Source organism: Falco punctatus (assembly GCF_963210335.1).
Source record: "Falco punctatus genome assembly, chromosome: 13".
Classification (NCBI taxonomy): domain Eukaryota; kingdom Metazoa; phylum Chordata; class Aves; order Falconiformes; family Falconidae; genus Falco; species Falco punctatus.
In genome coordinates this window covers 30,036,282-30,056,530 of record NC_137593.1, presented here as the reverse complement: position 1 = coordinate 30,056,530, position 20,249 = coordinate 30,036,282, and the positions used below count along the sequence as shown (strand labels likewise).

The following is a 20,249-nucleotide window of genomic DNA, read 5'->3' as shown; positions in this document are numbered from 1 at the left end:
GGGTGCTGAGCTGGGTGCTGAGCACTGGGTGCACAAGGCCGGGCACCTGGCAGCATCTTGCACGCAGCAGCGTGCAGCACCCTGTGCCACACGGCATGGTGCACCAACATGCACCGCGTGCCATGGTGCGGGCTGCATCACCGTGTGCCAAACGCCGTGGTGCAATGTTCACCGCGCACCGAGGGCTCTGCACCACGGGCTGTGCACCACCGTGCACCAAGGGCTGCGCACCATGGGTTGTGCACCACCATGCAACAAGGGCTGTGCACCACCATGCACCAAGGGCTGTGCACCATGGGTTGTGCACCACCATGCACCGAGGGTTGGGCACCAAAGGCATGCAGCACCGTGCACCAAGGGCTGTGCACCATGGGTTGCGCACCACCATGCAACAAGGGCTGTGCACCACCATGCACCAAGGGTTGGGCACCAAAGGCGTGCAGCACCGTGCAACAAGGGCTGTGCACCATCGTGCACCAAGGGATAGGCATCAAAGGCATGCAGCACCAAAGGGTGCACAGCACCGTGCATGGAGGTTGTGCAGCACTGTGCACCAAGGGCTTGTACACCGAATTGTGCACCACAGGCTTGTGCAGCACTGTGAACCAAGGGATGCGCACCAAAGATGTGCAGCACCGTGCACCACAGGCTTGTACAGCACTGTGCACCGAGTGCTTGTACACCAAATTGTGCACCAGTGGCTTGTGCACCACCATGCACCAAGGGCTGGGCACCAAAGGCTTGCAGCACCAAAGGGCGCACAGCACCGAACACGGAGGTTGTGCAGCACTGTGCACCAAGGGTTGGGCACCAAAAGGTGCGCAGCACCATGCACCAAGGGCTGTGCACCACTGTGCACCAAGGGTTGGGCACCAAAAGGTGCGCAGCACCATGCACCAAGGGCTGTGCACCACTGTGCACCAAGGGTTGGGCACCAAAAGGTGCGCAGCACCATGCACCAAGGGCTGTGCACCACTGTGCACCAAGGGCTGTGCACCAAAGGTGCGCAGCACCATGCACCAAGGGTTGTGCACCACTGTGCACCAAGGGCTGTGCACCAAAGGTGCGCAGCACCATGCACCAAGGGCTGTGCACCACTGTGCACCAAGGGTTGGGCACCAAAAGGTGCGCAGCACCATGCACCAAGGGCTGTGCACCACTGTGCACCAAGGGCTGTGCACCAAAGGTGCGCAGCACCATGCACCAAGGGCTGTGCACCACTGTGCACCAAGGGCTGTGCACCAAAGGTGCGCAGCACCATGCACCAAGGGTTGTGCACCACTGTGCACCAAGGGCTGTGCACCAAAGGTGCGCAGCACCATGCACCAAGGGCTGTGCACCACTGTGCACCAAGGGCTGGGCACCAAAAGGTGCGCAGCACCATGCACCAAGGGCTGTGCACCACTGTGCACCAAGGCCTGTGCACCAAAGGTGCGCAGCACCATCCACCAAGGGTTGTGCACCACTGTGCACCAAGGGCTGGGCACCAAAAGGTGCGCAGCACCATGCACCAAGGGCTGTGCACCACTGTGCACCAAGGGCTGTGCACCAAAGGTGCGCAGCACCATCCACCAAGGGTTGTGCACCGAGGGTGCGCAGCACCGAGCACAGAGGTCGTGCAGCACCGTGCACCAAGGGCTTGTGCACCGAAGGCGTGTAGCACTGTGCACCAAGGGCTGTGCATGGGATCCTCACAGCTCCATTGTCACCTACAGTGTCCCCACGGCCCCTGTGGGGTCCCCACAACTCCATTGTCACCTACGGAGTCCCCATCACCCTCTTGTCCCCTACAGCGTCCCCACGTCCCCCTGACACCCCCACCACGCAGATCCAGAGCCAGGTTGTCAGAAAGGGCTTCTTTAACCCCTAAAAAAGGGGACAATGGGGGGCAGCGGGGGGGGCACCCATGGGTGGGGGGCACCAGCTCAGTTTGGACATCCGAACATGGTCATGGACTCGGCAAACTCAACAAAGTCCTGGCAGAGGGGCTGCAGTTCGGGGTCCTGACAGGCCTCATCTGAGGGCCATGCCTCCAGCCACGTGTCCTTGCCGATCAGGTAGGAGAAGCTGGTGACAACGAGGGGACAGAAGGGGACATGGGTCAGAAGGGGGTGGGAGCCTGGGGGACATACAGAGGGGGGGTGGAGGATGGGGTGCACAACCCTGTACAAGACACTGGAGAATCTCGGGGTGAGGTGGGAACATGCCTGCGTCCTTGGGTGTCAGTGTTCCCATGTCCACAGGTCTCTGTGTCCCCATGTCCCATCTACCCATGTCTTGTGTCCCCCAGAGATGTTGCCCCACATGTGTCCCCATGTCCCATCTACCCATGTCTTGTGTCCCCCAGAGATGTTGCCCCACACGTGTCCCCATGTCCCATCTACCCATGTCTTGTGTCCCCCAGAGAAGTGTCCCCACACGTGTCCCCATGTCCCATCCACCCATGTCTTGTGTCCCCCAGAGATGTGGCCCCACACGTGTCCCCACGCTCCTACCGGTTGCCAGTGACCCACAGGTCGGTGGCCAGCCCCCAGAGCAGGTAGTCCTGGCCAAGCTGGAGCCTCAGCGCATCCCGGCAGTGCTGGTGGCTCACGAACGTCCGGTTGCTTTGGGCTGAGACCTCGTCAGTGCCTGTCCCGGGGGACACACCGGTGACATGTCACCCCCACCCCAACATGACAAGGACACCCACTTTGCCATGAGACTTTTGATCCCCAGGGAGCCACTGGCATCCTTGGTGGCATCACCCCACTGGTGTCATCAGCCATGGGTGGCACCAGTTCCCTCCAGTTTTCCCCATCACCCTTGGGTGTCTCCACCCCACGTGGGTGACACCAGCCCTCATGGGTGTCCCCAGCACCCTTGGGTGACACCAACCCACGTGGGCATCCCTCCCCAACGGCTGTCCCCAGCACCCTTGGGTGACATCCACCCACCTGGGAGCCCACAAGCCACCCCAGTGACACCAACCCACCTGAGTGTCCCTGCTCCTGGCTGTCCCCATCCCCAGGTGACCCCCACCATGTCCCTCAGGGTGGCCTTGTCTCCCACCCCTGGGATGCTCATACCCATCTTGATGACTGAGACGATGTTCATGATGTAGTTGTCATGGGACGGCGTCACCTCCTGTGCCACCAGCTTCACCTTGTAGACTGGGGAGGGGGACATCTCCATGTCACCCTCACCCCTAGACAGCACCCCTGCTCCAGGGTGTCTGGGGACCCCTCTGTCCCCCTCATGTCCCTCTAAACCCCAACCTGTCCTTCTTGTCCCTCCATGTCCCCTACTGTATCTCCATGACCCTCATGCTCTTCTACGGCCCTACACGTCCCCACCCACACCCTTGATGTCCCTTCTACATCCCACAACCCCCACCCCCATGTCCCTCATTGTCCCCCGTGTCCCACCGTAGTCAACTCCTGGCTCGCAGGCGCGCTCGATGCGCTGGTTGACGGTGATGGGGGCCTCCTGCAGGTGCCGCCTGAAGCAGTTTTCTGTGGGGACATGGGGACATGGCCATGACAAGGTCTGTTGTGACAGTGGCATGTCCCACCATAGCAGGGACACGACTCCATCCCCATCACGACACGTCCCATCCTGTCCATGACATGTCCTGTCATGGTAGGGGTGTCGACCCCATCTGTCCCCATGTCCCCGTGTCACCTTCGGCACAGCGGCACACGTCCCCGTAGCAGATCTTGCTCAGTTTCCCACCGTCCTTGTCCGGATGGTAGAACCGGGTGCAGCGGTCATCTGCAGGGACATGGGGACATCAGGGGACATGAGGTGGGTGGGGGTGGGGGACACGAGGGGAAAGAACCAGTGGAAGCCATGGGGACAGAGCACTGCTGTGTGGAGGGGGAGGGACAGGAGGGGACACAGAGGGAGGACATGGTGACAAGATCAGCAGGGACATGGTGGGACAAAGAGACGGGAGGGGACACAGAGGGGACTTTGTGGGCGTAGGGAGCACAGAGAAGAGCGTGGGGAGGGAGGGGACCCGGGGGTGACATGAGGGGACCGTGGGACGCACCGATCTTGTAGTAGCTGTAGACGGTGACGGCCGCGGGCTGGATCAAGCCCACCTGGAATTTCTGGTGGGCCTTGAAGGCGAAACACTCCTGGGCGCTGTGCGAGATCTGGGGACGGGGACACAGCGGTGGCAGCCAGGTGGGAGCCAGCACCCCAACACCCACCCTGTCCCTGTCCCCAGCCCTGTCCCCGTGCTGTCCCTATGTCCCCCCATGACCTGGAGCCATTCCTGTCTTGGACCTATCCCTGAGACCCTTCTCCTCTGTCCTCATCCATGTCCCCAACTTCATTCCCACCTCTGTCCCTGTTCCAGTCCCTACCCATGTCCCCAACACCACCTGTGTCCCCATCCCACCCCTGTCCCAGTCCTGTCCCCACCTGTGTCCCCAGCTTCATCCTCATCCCTGGTCCCATCCTGTCCCTGCCCACACCTCCAACTGCGTCCAATGTCCATCCTGTCCCGTCCCCCCCCCCATCTCTGTGCCATCTCGTCACCATCCCTGTCCCATCCTGTCCCTCTCCCCATTCCTGCCCTATCACGTGCCCACCCTGTCCCATCTTGTGTCCCCCACTCCCATCCCCCACCCCCGTGTTTCCAACCTTGTCGAGGTAGATGACGACATTGCTGCGATCCGCATCCGCTTGGTCAATCTCAAACTTGGAGATGTACCTGTCCACCCCCTCCGTGAGCTGGGGAAAGGGACACGGTGACAGAAGACACGTGGGGACACGTGGGGACACGTGGGAACACGCAACCGTGTCAGGATAGAGGGATGTACAGGCACAGGGACACGGCGATGACGGCCACAGGGGACACACACGTGGCCATGGCAGGACGCAGGGGACTCAGAGACGTGGGGACACACGGGGACAGTGACACCAGGGGACACATGGCCATCCAGAGAAAGGCAGGGACCCAGAGATGCAGCAGCAGAGGGGGATGTGGGGACACAGTGACACACAGGGACACATGGGGGTGTGGGGACACAGCAGGGGGGTTACAGAGATGTGGGAACATGATGGCACAAAGACACAAGGTCCTTCGTGTCCCCTGGGTCCCCCCACGTGTCCTCACATCCCCACACTCACCCTCTTCAGGTCCTGGAGGTCAGGCATGAAGCCTGTGAGCATGGAGACATCGAGGATGGACATGGTGGCATCCACGTTGTCCAGGTGCCTGTGGGGACAGGGTTGAGGCCATCCGCCTGTCCCCAGCTGCCCTACTGTCCCCAGCACCCCCATCCCTGGTGTGCCCGTTCCCAAGAATCCCTATGTGACAAGGTGGGGGCTGAGCCCTACTTGTCCCCAACGTCCCCATACGTTTCCCTGATGTCCCTGTCCCCGGTATCTCCATATCCTCCCTACCTCCAATGTCCCTGATGTCCCCCAGACCCCACCCTGTCCCACCTGGTGCAGATGGTGATCTTGACGGAGCGGATGATGCCCTCCTCTTCCCTGCCTGTGGGGAAGACATGGGGGACATCGAAGGGGACATGGGGTGCCATGGAGGGTACACATAGAGGACGTGGGGAGGGGACATAATGATACAGTGGGGACATGTGGGCAACTGACCTATCTTGACGTCGTCCACCTGTACCTGCAGGTCAAAACTGTCACATTTGTTGTCCTTTTCGGGGACCTTGGCATTGTAGACTGTGACCACTGTCATTGTCCCCTTGCCCGTACCCTCCGCCTTCACCGTGAAGTCCTCGTTGAACTTGGTCTGTGGGGAGAAGGGACACTGGAGAAGGAGAAGGACAGGGACAATCCCTGGGAAGGACACGGAAGGGACGGGGCATCCTCAGCCATGGAGGTTTGCAGGAACATGGAGGGGACATGGAAGGGGACAGCAGGGACATTCCAGGACATGGAGGGGACAAGGAAATCGGAGGCCATGGAGGGGACATGGAGGGGACAGCAGGGACATTCCAGGATATGGAGGGGACAAGGAAATTGGAGGCCATGGAGGGGACAGGGACATTCCAGGTCACAGCAAGGAGGGGACAAGATCAGCCTGGGACATGGAGGGGCATGGCAGGGACATCCCAAGCCTTGGAAGGACACAGACATGGAGGGGACACGGAAGGGACACCCAAGGCCATAGCAAGGGGACGAGATTGTCCCAGGACATGAAGAGAGACAGAGGGGACAGGGTCATCCCATGGACAGCAACAGCAGGGTGAGCAGTGCTGCATCCCCATGGTCCTGATGGTGACAGTGACAACGGTGACGAGGGGTGCTGGTACCTCGGCGCTGCGTGCCACCAGGGCGTTGCGGTTCTCGATGCGGTAGGTGATGGCGCTGGCGCGGCGTGGCAGCAGCACCGACACGTCGAGGTTGAGCTCAAGTTGCCGTGGAGAGTCCACCTGGTACTGGGCCAGTGCTTGGAATACCAGGATGGTGGCCTACAGGGACACCTGTGTCACCAGGGCTTGGGGACACTGTCTAGAGCACCCTCAAAGCCCCCTGGGTGGCCGTCACTTGGAACCCTTGGGGGTCTTATGGAGCAGACATGTCCCTGGGGGTCCCCAGGATCTGGAGATGTCCTCCAGGGACAGGCCTTTTAAGTTTTCCAAAGCCCTTGAGATCCTGTGGGACCAGGGGTGTTCCCCAAGGACGTGCCGTGTCCCTGGGGTTCCCAAGGGCCCTGAGGTGACCCCCAAGCCCTCAGCAGGTCCCACAATGCCTTTGGGGTCCCATGGGATCCGAGGTGTCCCTCAGGAGACACAGATGTCCCTGGTGTTCCCCAGGGCCACAAGGTGACCCCTCACCCTCTAACAAAGCCTTCAACCCCCATCTTCTTGCCCTGCTTCCCCACGGCAGCAGGTGCCAGGACAGCACCCATAGGTGCCAGGGGGTCTGTAGCCCACCTGAGTGGATCCATAGCCACCACCAAAGTAGTTCTGCTGAGCAAGCCAGCGGGCCACCGGCCCCGTCAGCTCCGGCTTCTCCATCTGCAGCAAGGCCAGCAACGCGTAGGATGTCCCCTCGATGTTGTAGGTCCGGGCATTGCGTTCCTCCCAGGATCGGCCCTCTGGGGTGACATCAGTCCCTCAGCACCCTCTAGGGATGACTTCTCCCTCCACCAGGATCCCATAATTACCTCCCCCCGCCCCCCATTTTGTCCCCTCTGGTGAGACATCACCTTTGGAGGACTTCATGATAACTTTCTCGCTTTTGAGTTTCCCTGCCAGGGCTAAGGCGTAGGAGGTCAGGGCCACCGTGTAGGGTCGGGCCAATGACTGGTACCTCCGGGAGAGGTATTCACTGGCTCTGTGGATGCCCATTTCCAAGCTCTGGGCAGAAAGGATGGTAAGTTTGGATTCTCAGGTGGCTGCTATAAGGGTTAGGCACCTCGTCTTGAAGTACTGTCCTTCTGGGACAGGTGCCAGTTGCCAATTATCTCCCCATGTGGGGCTGAGGATGGGGCCACTCACATTGACATGGTCCTTGCAGATGTCCCGGGATTCCAGCAGAGCAATGAGGACAAAGGCTGTTAGTGACACCTCGGGCTCGGCACCCTGGTAGCCTCCCTGCGTGACAAAAAACCTCAGGATCATGGTTCCACCTCAAGTTCCATCTACCCAACACCCATCCCCGTCACCCAACATAGTCCTTTCCTCGCGGCTCACTCCAAAAGCCCATCCTCATCCCAGCAAGTGTTTGGTCATCAGCAGGGACAGGGTTTGGACCCCTTCATACCACCATCTCCTTATGGATGACAGGAGCATCTTCTTGGAAAACCCCATCCGGCTGCTGCTTCTCCAGGATGAGCCATTTCACAGCACCACAAATCACCTCAGGTTCAATGTCCGTCAGCTTAATGGCCATGGCAAAGACTTTGGCCACATAGGCTGTCAACCTGGGGAAAGGAGGAGGACCTTAGCATCACGTCCAACACTGTCACCCCGAGGTGAGTGACGGTGGCAACGTGACCCTCACCAGGTGCTCGATGCGCGGCCCACAAAGGCGGCGTAGGAGCTGTCAGGTTTCCGGAAAACAAGTTGTTGGGTATAACCTGGTGAGAAGATGATGGTTGGCCAACGTAAGGAACACTCAAGGGTGGCTTCAGGCCACCAACTGGCTCTGGAGCACATTCCAGTGCAAACCAGTAGCTCTAGAAATCCCCAAACCGGTAGCACCCAACCAGTGCCTTCTTCAAAGGTGCAAGTTTCTTCAGCACCTTGGGTGATGGTGACATTTTGCACCCCAAGAGAGGAACCCAGAAGATGCTCCCACCCTTTTTGATCAAGTTGATGGCCTCAGCCCGGCGGTCAACACCGAGACTTTCCCACTGCAATGTGCTGTCCAGGTACTGGGTGGCGATGACAGTGGGGGTCAGCCCGATCATGTTCTGCTCCCCGCAGCCCGCTGGCGTCACGATGAGGTGCTTCAGCTTGTCCCCATCGATGGCTTTCTCCACCATGATGGACACCGGGTTGCCTGGAGCAGAAGAAGGGGGAGATGTCACGCCAAGGTTGTCCTGCCCCCTCCCAGCTCATCCCCACGCGTGTCCCTCCTGCTCTCACCTTGGATGCTGACTTTGGTCTCCGACTCGGTGTTCGGGACGATGTCGGAGAGGTTTGCTGCCTTCACCTTCTCTTCCTGCACACCATCTGTGGGGCAGAGAGGCCAGGATGGAGATGGAGGATCCCAAATCCCTCATGTCCCCCCACAAACCCTGAGGTGACCCAGCCTTGCCCCACATCTACAGCAGGATGTCCCTTGTCCCTCAAGATGTTCCTGAGCCGTACCAGGATGTTCCTTCTCCCCTGAGATGTCCCAGCTCCAGTGGGATGTCCCTCAAGATGTTCCTGAGCCATACCAGGATGTTCGTTCTCCCCTGAGATGCCCCAGCTCCAGTGGAATGTCCCTTGTCCTCCAAGATTCCCCAGTCCTACCCTTGGTGGTACATCCTCCACCCTCCAAGATGTCCCAGACCCACAGTGAGACTTCCCTTGTGCCCTGAGATGCCCCAGATCCTTCTCTCAGTGGCACCTTGACATCCCCAAGACCAGCTGGGGTCACTCACTGATTCCTTTCGCCTTCGGGTCCAGCTCAACTATCTTCACCGTCTTCTCCAACCTCATCCCTTCAGGCTGCAGAGGTGAGAGTCCAATGCTAAAGGCTGGACTGGTTTTGGGTCCCCCCTTCCCAGCCCTTCTACATTGTAGAGAAAGGTGTCCCAGTATAAACCAGCACCCCCAGGTCATGAGACGAACTGGGAGAGCCCCAGGAGACCACAGCTGAGCATCCTGGGGGTGGAGGATCCTTCATCCCTGGGCACCAACACCAGGATGAATGTGGAGACAGGGATCCTATGCTGGAGACATCTCAGGGATGGAGGTGGCACCCCGTGGTGGAGATACCATGAGGAGCAATGGACAACTCACCACAACTTTGAGCTTCTTCTTGACGCCATCAGCCACTTCAGAGTTCCTGACAGCTGCCTTCACCTCGACGTCGTGCAGCCCCAGCTGCAAGGGGACAATGACGAAGGGCACGGCCCACGACGACTGCGGTTTCAGCTTGAGGATCTGCTGGTAGCGCGTCTTGGAGGTGGAGGCGCTGCACAAAGCTGGGTTGTACATCAGCTCCACACGCACCTGCAGTGTGCAAAGTTGGCTGTGGGGTTCAGGTGGTCACAGACCCCTCCCCAGAAGCCCAGCCAGATGTCCCCTGCCAACCTGGATGGGGTGCAACCAGTAGTTGTAGAGGATGGCGCGGATTTCCACCTGCTCGTTCCTCACCACGGAGTAGGGCAGGCGGAGGTCGATAAAGAAGTTCTTCATCACCGTGATCTCATAGGGGTCCGCCACACACAACCCTGTGGGGTGGCCCCAGGGACGTGGGGTTCAGGTTGATGGACTTGACGGGCCCCTCACGTCCCAGGGACATTCCCAAGGCTTTTGGAGATCCTTCAAGTCCCACGGAGTCCTCCCAAGGCTTAGGGGATCCCTCAAGCCCCAAGGACTGCACCCAAGCTTTGAGGGATCTCCCCAGAGTTTGGGCCACCTCTCCAGTGCTATGCACCCCTCAAAGACTTTGGAGATCCCTCAGACCCCAAGGAAACCCACCAGGTTTTAGGGGACCCTTCAAGTCCCAGGGACTTGAGGTTTGAGGGATTTCTTTGATCCCCAGGGACACCTTCCTACTCCATGACCTACCCTTGCTCTGTGAGAGGCTGACGGCCAGGACCTCCCACGTGGTGATGGAGTCCTTCAGGTACACAGGCAGCGTCTTCGCGGAGATTCTGGAGAGGATGGGAACGACCAAGGGAGTCACAAGCGGCCCCAAGTCAGGCCAGGGAGGTGTAACCAGCCACCAAGCTGGAGGCGGCGGGGGAGGTGCCATAACTGGTCTCTAAGCTGGACCAGGAGGACACCAAGGTGTCACAGCTGGTCCCAAGGCAGCACCAGCGGGTCATGGGTGGCCCTCGTCAGGACTTGGAGGCGGGGGGGAGGTTGGGTCACGGGTGGTCTGCAGGCTGGGCAAGGCAGCACCCAGAGCTGGACAGGGAGGAGGTAACGGACCCCACGTTGAGCCATGGAGTGGAGGGGTGGTGGGACAAGGGCACGGGGCTCACCCCAGCTCATTGGGCCGCTCCGTCAGTGACTCCACCTGCCACAGCCAGCTCTCCGGGAACAGGCTTCGGGAGGTGATGTCCTTGTCGGCCAGGAAGATATCTTCTGCCTCACCTGGGTGGGGGTGGCAGCATCCCACTCAGCTATGGCCTCAGGAGCCCAACTGCTGGGTGAAGCTACTATGGCCCCATCATCATCCCACCACCACCAAGCATCTTCTAGACATCAACTTTCACCCAAGCGCTGCCCAAAACTCATCCGAGCATTGCCCAAGGACAGAACAAGCAATGCTGGAGGTTCACCCAAGCTTCTTCCATTAACGCCACCATCACCCCACCACTGCCTCGTTTTCACCCAACTTCCAACCCAAGCAATGATGGAGGTTCACCCAAGCTTCACCCAAGCTTCCTCCATCAACCCCATCATCACCCCACCACTGCCCAGCACCACCCTTGTTTTGCCCAAATATCTTCTAGGCACCAACTTTCACCCAAGCGTTGCCCAAAACTCTTCCGAGCATTGCCTGAGGGCAATGCAAGCAATGCTGGAGGTTCACCTGACCTTCACCCAAGCTTCCTTCATCAACCCCACCATCGCCCCACCACTGCCTCGTTTTTACCCAACTTTTCAACCCAAGCAATGCTGGAGGCTCACCCAACCTTCACCCAAGGTTCCTCCATCAACCCCACCACCACCCCACCACTTCCCAGCACTTGCTTCGAGCCAGCTCGAGGTAGAGCTCGCGCTGCTTCTGGTCGTAGATGTCCTTGATGTATTTGCAGCAGTCGAGGAAGGCTCGGATGCAAGCTTCTCCATCCTGGATGTAGTTGGTCCGTTGCTCACAGCTGTGGCCCATGGGGTTTTCCTTCATGCCGTCCTCACAGCACTTGCGCAGCGCCTTGTCCGCGTACTCCGCCGCTGCCGGCACCGAGGCACCCAGCTAGCACCCAGTTCCAGTGGCTGGAGGGCCACCAGGGACCAGGGACACTGGTATTGACTGGGACACGGGACGCTCTGGTGTCCCTCGAGGACCGGGGACACTGGTATTGACTGGGATGCGGGATGCTCTGATGTTAAATGGAACATGGGACAACCTGGTGTCCCTCGGGGACATGGGACAATCTGCTGTCCCAGGGGCACAGGACATTCCAGTGTTCTTGGGGACATGGGGCAGTGCCACCTACCCTTGGTGCCTTTGTACTCGAGGAGCTGCAGGGAGCGGCGCTTGCGTTTCGCAGGCTGGGGACACTGGACCTCTAGTGACAAAGAGGACACAGGTGAGGACCCCGTGGTGTCACACCCCAAACCTGGGTGTCACTGCCCCTTGACATCAGCTGTGACACCCCAAATCTCAGGAGATACATCCCCCATCCACACTCCCCCTTCCCCAAGGTGCCACCCCCAGGTTGTCCCCGTCCCCAGAATGTCCCCTACCTCCTCGCTGTGGTGTGGAGATCCTCATGTTGGTGACCAGGCTGAGGCCAGCATCGGCAAAGACCCCCACGTTGTCCCTCCCGCTGCCCGGGGTGCAACCAATGTCACTTTTTTCCACTGTGTCCCAAAACTGTGACCAACAGGGGACAACAATGAGAGCCACTGCCACCACCCAGGGACAGCGAGGATGGGGACCTGGCCACCCACCCTGGACTGGGTGATCCTGTTCTTGTTGCTGAGGACGAAGACGCCCTTGTCCACGGCCACCAAGCCCACGTAGGCGTTGTGGTCCCCCTCGATGCGCAGCCGCATGGGTGTCCCCGGCTCCTGCACCCGCTTGTCGTTCTCAGTCGCTGCCGTCACCACCAGCTGCCAGGGACAGAGTGGGGGGTGGGGCTGTCTGGGTCATGTCCACAGGATGCCCCCCCAAAACCTTCATCACACCCCCAAGAGCAGCCCAAGGGGGGTACCCCAACCCCACAGAGGGCTGGAGTCCTCCAGGAGTAGCTGATGGTTGTGTCCTCCACCGTGGAATATCTGGACGATCAATGGGCCAACCTGGACCACACCAAGCCCCCCCCCATGAGACGGCCAAGCCCCTCATGGACCATCCAAACCACACAACCTCCATCATGGGCCAACCTAGAGCACACCAAGGCCCCCCATGAGACGGCCAAGCCCCTCATGGACCATCCAAACCACACAACCTCCATCATGGGCCAACCTAGAGCACACCAAGGCCCCCCATGAGATGGCCAAGCCCCTCATGGACCATCCAAACCACACAACCTCCATCACGGGCCACCCAAGCCCTTCCAAGGGCCAACCCCAAACCCCTCAAGGGTCACTCCAGCCATGTCCAAGGCCCAGCCAATGTCCCCAGGAACCCCCCACGACCCCTGGGACAGTGGGGCCACACTCACAGTGCCCATGCAAGTGTCCTTGACGTCAACCCAGACGGAGTCAGCAACGATCTCACCGGGCATCACGTAGTAGTAGGCCACGATGCGGAAGGAGGGGATCAGCTCAGCTGTCACTGGCAGCGTCATGGTGACCAGGCTCTGGCCGGCCTCATGTCGTTGTCGCCCCACGCGGACGATGCGTCCCTTGCTCATGATCTACGGTGGGCAAGGAAAGGTAGGGTTGGTGGGCACCTCGACACCTACGTCCCCGGGATGGGGGGCAGTTGGTTGGCAGAGGCCAAGGGCTCTCACCAGGTAGGTGAAGTATGGGACGGAGTCACGGACGTTGTTGCTGTTGCTCTTGAGGTGGAAATTCACGGGGAGGTTGTCCCCAGCCTGCAGCTCGGTGGCTCCCACGGCCAGGTGGAGGAAGTTTCCGGAATTAGCCTGGCTGTGGTAAGCTTTGGCAGTCATCTGGCGTGAGGCTTGGCGTTCAGGTGGCAACCCCGCCTGGTCCGTCCGCACCTGCGACATGGGGGACACAGTGGCGCTTGGTCAATGGGGTGGACCTGGGCAGAGGTCAACATGGAGGTCTTGGCCACTGTAGAGGTCTTGGATGTCCTGGTCCTTGGTCAACGGTGACCAGGGTGGCTCTGACCCGTGGCCACCACAGATGTCTGGGTCATCCTGGTTCCCCAATCCTGCTGTCCTGGTCCTTGGTCAATGGTGACCAAGGTGGCCCTGACCCGTGGCCACCACAGATGTCTGGGTCATCTTGGTTCCCCAATCCTGCTGTCCTGGCCCTTGGCCAATGGTGACCATGATGGCCATGATCCTTGGACACTCCAGACATCTCGGACACCTTGGTTTTCTCAGCAACACCAACCCTCACGCCACCTCACCCCTGTCCCCAGCCACCTCGGCCACCCCAGTACCTGTCCCCACTCACGGTGATGGGGACAGTATCCTTGTTGGCCGGCATGTTGAGGACCAGCTTGGCTGTGCCATCACGCTGGGTGGAGACGAGACCCTGGAAGCCATCGGCCTTGACGGTGACACGTGCAGCCGGGGACTCATCTGGGTTAGTGACGTAGACCTACAGGGGACACGGTGTAATATGAGGACACGGCACCAGGGACATGTCACCTAGGACCATCCAGGTGACACAGGGACAGACCACAATCCCCAGGCCCCCTCCAGGTGACATGACATGGGGACAGAACCTGGTGGCCAAGTCTCCTCCACCCACAACCCCCCGGGCTTGCCACATGCCCATCCCGATGCTGGGGACCCCGGGACCATGGAGGTCCTGGGCCAATGCCACCGCTGTCCCCAGGTGCCGTTACCATCAGGTTGAAGGGCATCCCCGGCTTGAAGTACTTGGGGGTGCGGGTGAAGTGGATGGTGTACGGGGACGTCACGATGCGGATGCCGCTGCGCTGCGCCTCCACCATGTCGCTGCCTGCGGTGGCCATGGGGGTGGCCGTGTCACCCGGCATCATGACAGGACTCCCAGTCTCCACCGGGGACAGCCCTGCCTCACCTTGGGTGGCCCCACGTCTCCCCATCCTTTGCTGTCCCCAACCCCACGTGTCACCGCTGTCCCCCACATGCCCCCAGCTGTCCCCCCACCCACCCAACTTCAAGACTACCACAGAGACATACAGCGCACGGCCTCATGCATCCCTGCTGTCCCCACCCACCCCAGGTCCCCTGTGTCCCCTGCGATGTCCCCACACACCTGACTCAGTGAGGACGGTGACGGACACGTAGAGCGAATGTCCCACCAGCTCCTGGGGGTTTTTGAAGCGCTGCCGCAGCGTGGCCATGGACAGCACAGCTTCCCCGTCCCCGTCCGTCACCTGCAGCGCCGAGTCAGTGGGACAGGGGACAGCCACAGGGACCAGGGTGGGAAGGGGGACAAGGGGTGGCAGGGCGCAGTATGAGACGGGGGTGGGGCTCAGCAAGGGACTGGAATAGGGACAGGGGTGGGGACAGTGACAGGGGGACCTCGACACGCCGCAGGGAGTCGGGGATGCTCTTCCTCTCGTCATCCACCATCACACCAAAGAGGACGAAGGCCATCCCGTGGAGGCGCTTCCCGTACAGGTACCTGGGGACAAGCCACCAGTGTCACCGTCAACCCCTGTCCCCACGTCCCCGTCACATCCATATCACTGTCACCCTGCGTCCCCACATCCTCTTGTCACGCAACCCTGTCACCCCATCACCACATGTCCTCATCACTCTGTCACTCCACGTGCCCGTGTCCCCCACACCCCCATCACCATGTCCCTGTCCCTCCATGTCCCCGTGTCCCCCCTGCCACCTCCACCACCCAGCGTCCTCCCCACCCCATTTCCCCACACCCCCATCACCATCCCTGTCCCTCCATGTCCCCGTGTCCCCCCTGCCACCTCCACCACCCAGCGTCCTCCCCACCCCATTTCCCCACACCCCCATCACCCAGTCCCTGTCCCTCCACGTCCCCATGTCCCCCTGCCACCTCCACCACCATCCTCCCCACCCCATTTCCCCACACCCCCATCACCCTGTCCCCCTGCATTCATGTCACCCCCTCCCCCCTAGGGACTTTCTGTCACCCCACACCATCACCCATGGGGGTTCGACCCCCAGAACGAGCAGGTTTGGGGTCCCCATCCCACCTGGCGGTGATGGACACTCGGAAATCCTCGTTCCGGTCGATGTAGAGGAACTTCTCCTCCGGCTCCAGGACCACCTCAAAGCTCGGCAGCACTGGGAGGGGGGGACACCCAATGGACCCAGGTGTCCAGGAGAAGGACAAGGGACCTGGGCAACCGGCGTTCCCCACCCCCACCTTACCATACTCCTTGACTTCAAATTGGGTCGTGAAAGCCTGTTCTGGTGAGTCTTCAAATTTGGCCAATATCGTCCATGTCCCCAGGCTGGAAAAGGCAGGGGACAGGGTGAGGGGACTAGCCCAGGGTCACAGATGTCCCCAGGCCACCCTGGGGGGTGGCACCCACCTGACGACCTCGGGGAGGTTGTGGTTGAGTGAGAAGATGCCAGTCTTCATCGGAGAGGACACGGGCACTTGCTTGATGATGATGTTATCGGGTGTCTGAAGGGACACGGGGTGGTTAGGAACAGTGGCATGGGTGGCTGTCCCCCCATGTCCCTGTGTCCCCAGCTGGCACCCACCTTGACCTCCACGATCACCGTCTTGGACACAGGCTTCATGAGGTGGCTCAGAGCAAAGAGGCGGCAGAGCACTGGGAGGGGACAGGGGGGACAAAGTGAGCAGGGGGTGGCATGGGGACGGCCAGAAATGGGTGCTGGGTCCCAGTGGAGGTGCCATGGGGGTGTCCCCAAACGGGTGCAGGACCCCAATGGGAACATCAAGGGGGACATCATGAGGAGGTCCGCAAATGGGTGTTGGACCCAGTGCCTCAAGGTGCCACCAGTGCCCCAACATGCCATGGTGAGACCCAGCACCCCAAGGTGCTGTGGAGGTGGCCCAGTGCCCCATGGTGCCACCAGCACCCCAACATGCCATGGTGAGACCCAGCACCCCAGGGACACACCGGTGGAGCCTGGAGTGTAGATGGGCTTGTCGGTCTGCAGGAAGATGTGGCCACTCTGGCGTGACACCAGCAGGACCTTCTCCAGCGTCACCGAGGCCACCCGTGCTGTCACCGAGACAAACTGCTTCTCCCCCGCCTGCGGCAGGGACTTGGCCGACACCTGCGGGGACAGAGGACACCTGGTGGCACCTGCACCACGGGGACGGGGCAAGGGACACCAGATGACACCCATCCCCAGGGAAGAGGCTGTGGGCGCCAGGTGACAGTCCCCAAGGGCTCCAGGGTGACCATCATCTAAGACCCAAGGGTGACCATTTCCAAGGACCCCAGGGGTCACTGTCCCCAAGGACCTGAGGGGACTGTCCCCAAGGACCTCAGAGCCACCATCCCCAAGGACCCCATGGTGACCGCCCCTCACACACGTCCCACCAGCCTCGTGGAGATTCTCTACCGTCTCATATATGGTTGAACCCCATGGTGACCATCCTCCCCCATGTCCCACCAGCCCCCTGGAGATTCTCTGTCTCATATAGGGTTGAACCTCATGGTGGCCATCCTCCCCCACGTCCCACCAGCCCCATGGAGATTCTCCACCGTCTCATATTGAGTTGAGCCCCATGGGCCACCCTCCACGGGGCGGTAAGGGGCAGTGACCGGCCGGGAGATGACACAAGGGTGGTGACATGCCTTGATGGTGGTGGTGGCCAACATGCCCTCGGCGGGGCTCAGCGGCACACGAGTCTGGTAGAACACATGACGCTTGAGGGGAAAGTCCTGCACCAGGATAGTGGCCTCGGTCTGGGAGTTCAACCCTGGTGCCTCCAGCACCACCTGCTCCTCCGTCTCCAGCCGCAGCACCGCTGGTGTCACCATCGTCACCCTGGGGACATCAGCCATCAGGGGGGGTTGGGTTGTCACACACCTCCCCCCCCCCCCCCAAAGTGCTCTGTGGACCTCACAGCACCCAGGCCCCCCCAAGTCTGTCCCCCTAGCACCATAGGGACCCCCGAATCTGTCCCCCACAGCACCCTGGGGACCCCACAGCACCCTTGGGCCTGAAGGAAATCCCCCTCTGCATCCCAGTATCCCCCTCTGCATCCCAGTATCCCCCCTCTGCATCCCAGTATCCCCCCCATTGCCTGCCACCACCCACCCTTAGGGGGGGTCTGGAAAGGGGGATTCCATCTGAGGTGGGGGTCCCAGGTGGGTTGGGGGTCCCTGTCAGGGGGGTGGCAGTTGGGGTGGGGGTCCCAGACAGATGTATCTTGATTCTGGGGGTCCTGAATATGGGGGGAGGGGGGGGTCAACTGAGGGTGGGGGATCCTGGCCATGGTGGGGTCCACCACGGGGGTTCCATCTGGGGCAGGGGGTCTCGGTTGAGAGGAGGTCCCAGCCATTAGGGTCCAGCCAGGGTGATCCCATGGGTGAGGGGATCTCAGGGGGGATCCTAAAGTGGGAACCCAGAAGAGGGGATCCAGTGGGTGGGTGGGGGGTCCCCTGAGTTTGGAGTCTCAGAAGAAGGGGTCTGGTGGGTGTGGGGTCCCAGAAGAGGGGTCCCAGTGGGTGTGGGTGTCCCATAAGTGCATGGGGGATCCCAGGGTGGATCCAAAGGTACGTGGGTGTCTGAGAAGAGGGGGTCCAATGGGTGGGGGTGGGGGTTACTGGAGGTGGGGGGGGGTCCCGATGACTCACATTTGGGCATGGGTGGGGGCCACATGCAGCAGCAGGAGACCGAGGAGGAGGGGCAGCGCCGGAGCCCCCATGGCTGTAGAGGTGGGGGGGACACGGAGACGGTGGATCTGGGGGGTCCCTTTATGGTGGCGGCGCTGGTTAATAGTGGTTAATGGGTAACCAGCACCCAGATGGGGGGGGGATGTGCGGAGGGGGAGGGGCCAGGCGCCTGGATCCACTTGGGGGGGTGTTAGGGTGTGTCTGCCCGGGCCCCCGGGTCAACCTGTGGCCAAGGGACTCTGGGACCCACTTTGAGGGGTGTGGGGGGGTCCCAGATCCCTTGGGTCCACCTGGGTGGGGGCTGGGAACCCCTGGGTCCACCCACGCAGGGTGGGGGAGGGGCTGCCCTGACACCCAGGTCCTTCCTCATTTCGGGGAAGGCAGCTGGCGGGGGGCCACCGGGGGTTGCGACACCAGAGAAGGGACACCAAAGGGGGGGACGCAACAGGGAACGGGGGGACACCAGGGGACACCCATCATCCTCCTGGGTTGTGGGGTAGGGGTGGGCAGGACCCAGGTGCCTGGGGGTCGTCGTCCCCCCCTGACTGTGACACCTCAGACCCCCCATGGACCCTTGGCAGGACCTGGACACTGTAGGTCCCTCAGGGGATGGGTGACCATGGCTGGGCACCTGGGCCCCCCACGGGACCCTCGGTGTGGGTGCAGACCCCAGTCCCACCATGAGACCCTCGGTGGGGGTGCAGACCCCAGTCCCCCCCAGGACCCTCGTTGTGGGCGCAGACCCCGAACACCTGGTCCCACCATGAGACCCTCGGGGTGGGTGCAGACCCCAGACACCTGGGTCTCCCCACGGGACCCTCGGTGTGGGCACAGACCCCAGTCCCCCCCCACGGGACCCTCGGTGTGGGTGCAGACCCCAGTCCCACCATGAGACCCTCGGTGGGGGTGCAGACCCCAGTCCCCCCCAGGACCCTCGTTGTGGGCGCAGACCCCGAACACCTGGTCCCACCATGAGACCCTCGGGGTGGGTGCAGACCCCAGACACCTGGGTCTCCCCACGGGACCCTCGGTGTGGGCACAGACCCCAGTCCCCCCCCAAGGGACCCTCGGTGTGGGCGCAGACCCTGAACACCTGGGTCCCCCCATGGTTCCCACACGCCGGGGTCCCCCCATGGGCCCCCCATTCCCACCCCCACCACAGACCACGACCGCAGGGCCCCCCCGGGGTGGCAGTTTCTCGGCGGCCGCAGGCGCCGGGGTGGGAAGGACCCCGGCATCCGGGTGCTGCGCTGACGCTCCCGGTACTGCCCGCGGCACCCCAGGGCGCAGGCGCGACACCCGTGGCTTCCGGCACCCCCACGAACCCCCAGGCCCGGCTGGGCCCCGCCGCCACTGCTGCCCACGCCGGGGGGCCCCGAGGCCACCAGACCCTCCCCAGGGGTGGGTGCGCCGGAGGAAGGAGCCCATCGGCACTCCAGGTGCGGCAGCGGCGGAAAGGAGGCCAGCGCCACCGGGCCCCATCGCCACCGACTCCTCCTCAACCGTTGTGGTTCCTGGGGGTCTGGACACCCCGCCCCCCACCCTTGCTGTAGGAGCCTCCACAGAAGCAGTCAAAGACTCTTCTCCATCAGATCCTTACCTAAAGTCATCCTACCAAGGCTTCATCTCCATCAGCTCCTTACCAGGCGTGTTCCCATCAAGGCCTGACCTCTGTCAGAACCTCACCAGAGGTGGTTGCACTGCAGGACCTCGTCTTCTGCTCCTCATCCACAGCAGTGGTCCCACCAAGACCCATCTCCATTGTCTGTTCTGCAGAAGACATCCCACCAGGACCTCACCTCCATCAGCTCCTCCACAGAAGTGGTTGCACTGCAAGATCTCATCTTCTGCTGCTGCTTCTCTCCAGGAGTGGTCCCACCAGGACATCATCTCCACCAGAACCTCATCTCCACCAGCTTCCCCCCGGGAGTGGTCCCACCAGAACCTCATCTCCACCAGCTCCTCCTTGGGAGTGGTCCCACCAGAACCTCATCTCCACC

At 61.4% G+C, this 20,249-nt stretch overlaps 1 protein-coding gene across 1 annotated transcript in view; it reads right to left on the bottom strand.

The window, feature by feature from the left end:
- Positions 1-1,520: 1,520 nt before the first annotated feature.
- LOC308072545 (venom factor-like) overlaps positions 1,521-20,249 on the bottom strand; it is an 18,950-nt gene continuing 221 nt past the window's right edge. Inside the window, 42 exon segments of the mRNA XM_080409573.1 lie at positions 1,521-2,067; positions 2,496-2,631; positions 3,069-3,152; positions 3,408-3,494; positions 3,664-3,753; positions 4,034-4,139; positions 4,633-4,722; positions 5,122-5,209; positions 5,440-5,491; positions 5,605-5,755; positions 6,279-6,437; positions 6,903-7,066; positions 7,178-7,328; positions 7,470-7,565; positions 7,735-7,894; positions 7,975-8,050; positions 8,272-8,475; positions 8,562-8,648; positions 9,065-9,131; positions 9,426-9,638; positions 9,720-9,859; positions 10,200-10,285; positions 10,619-10,740; positions 10,742-10,759; positions 11,317-11,534; positions 11,801-11,872; positions 12,051-12,180; positions 12,258-12,419; positions 12,974-13,168; positions 13,265-13,477; positions 13,902-14,048; positions 14,299-14,414; positions 14,694-14,814; positions 14,963-15,065; positions 15,619-15,709; positions 15,797-15,879; positions 15,961-16,055; positions 16,136-16,206; positions 16,519-16,678; positions 17,206-17,398; positions 18,211-18,328; positions 19,414-20,194. Of these exon segments, the coding sequence (XP_080265699.1) occupies positions 1,926-2,067; positions 2,496-2,631; positions 3,069-3,152; positions 3,408-3,494; positions 3,664-3,753; positions 4,034-4,139; positions 4,633-4,722; positions 5,122-5,209; positions 5,440-5,491; positions 5,605-5,755; positions 6,279-6,437; positions 6,903-7,066; positions 7,178-7,328; positions 7,470-7,565; positions 7,735-7,894; positions 7,975-8,050; positions 8,272-8,475; positions 8,562-8,648; positions 9,065-9,131; positions 9,426-9,638; positions 9,720-9,859; positions 10,200-10,285; positions 10,619-10,740; positions 10,742-10,759; positions 11,317-11,534; positions 11,801-11,872; positions 12,051-12,180; positions 12,258-12,419; positions 12,974-13,168; positions 13,265-13,477; positions 13,902-14,048; positions 14,299-14,414; positions 14,694-14,814; positions 14,963-15,065; positions 15,619-15,709; positions 15,797-15,879; positions 15,961-16,055; positions 16,136-16,206; positions 16,519-16,678; positions 17,206-17,398; positions 18,211-18,281 (5,010 nt within the window). The 5' untranslated portion in view covers positions 18,282-18,328; positions 19,414-20,194 and the 3' untranslated portion in view covers positions 1,521-1,925.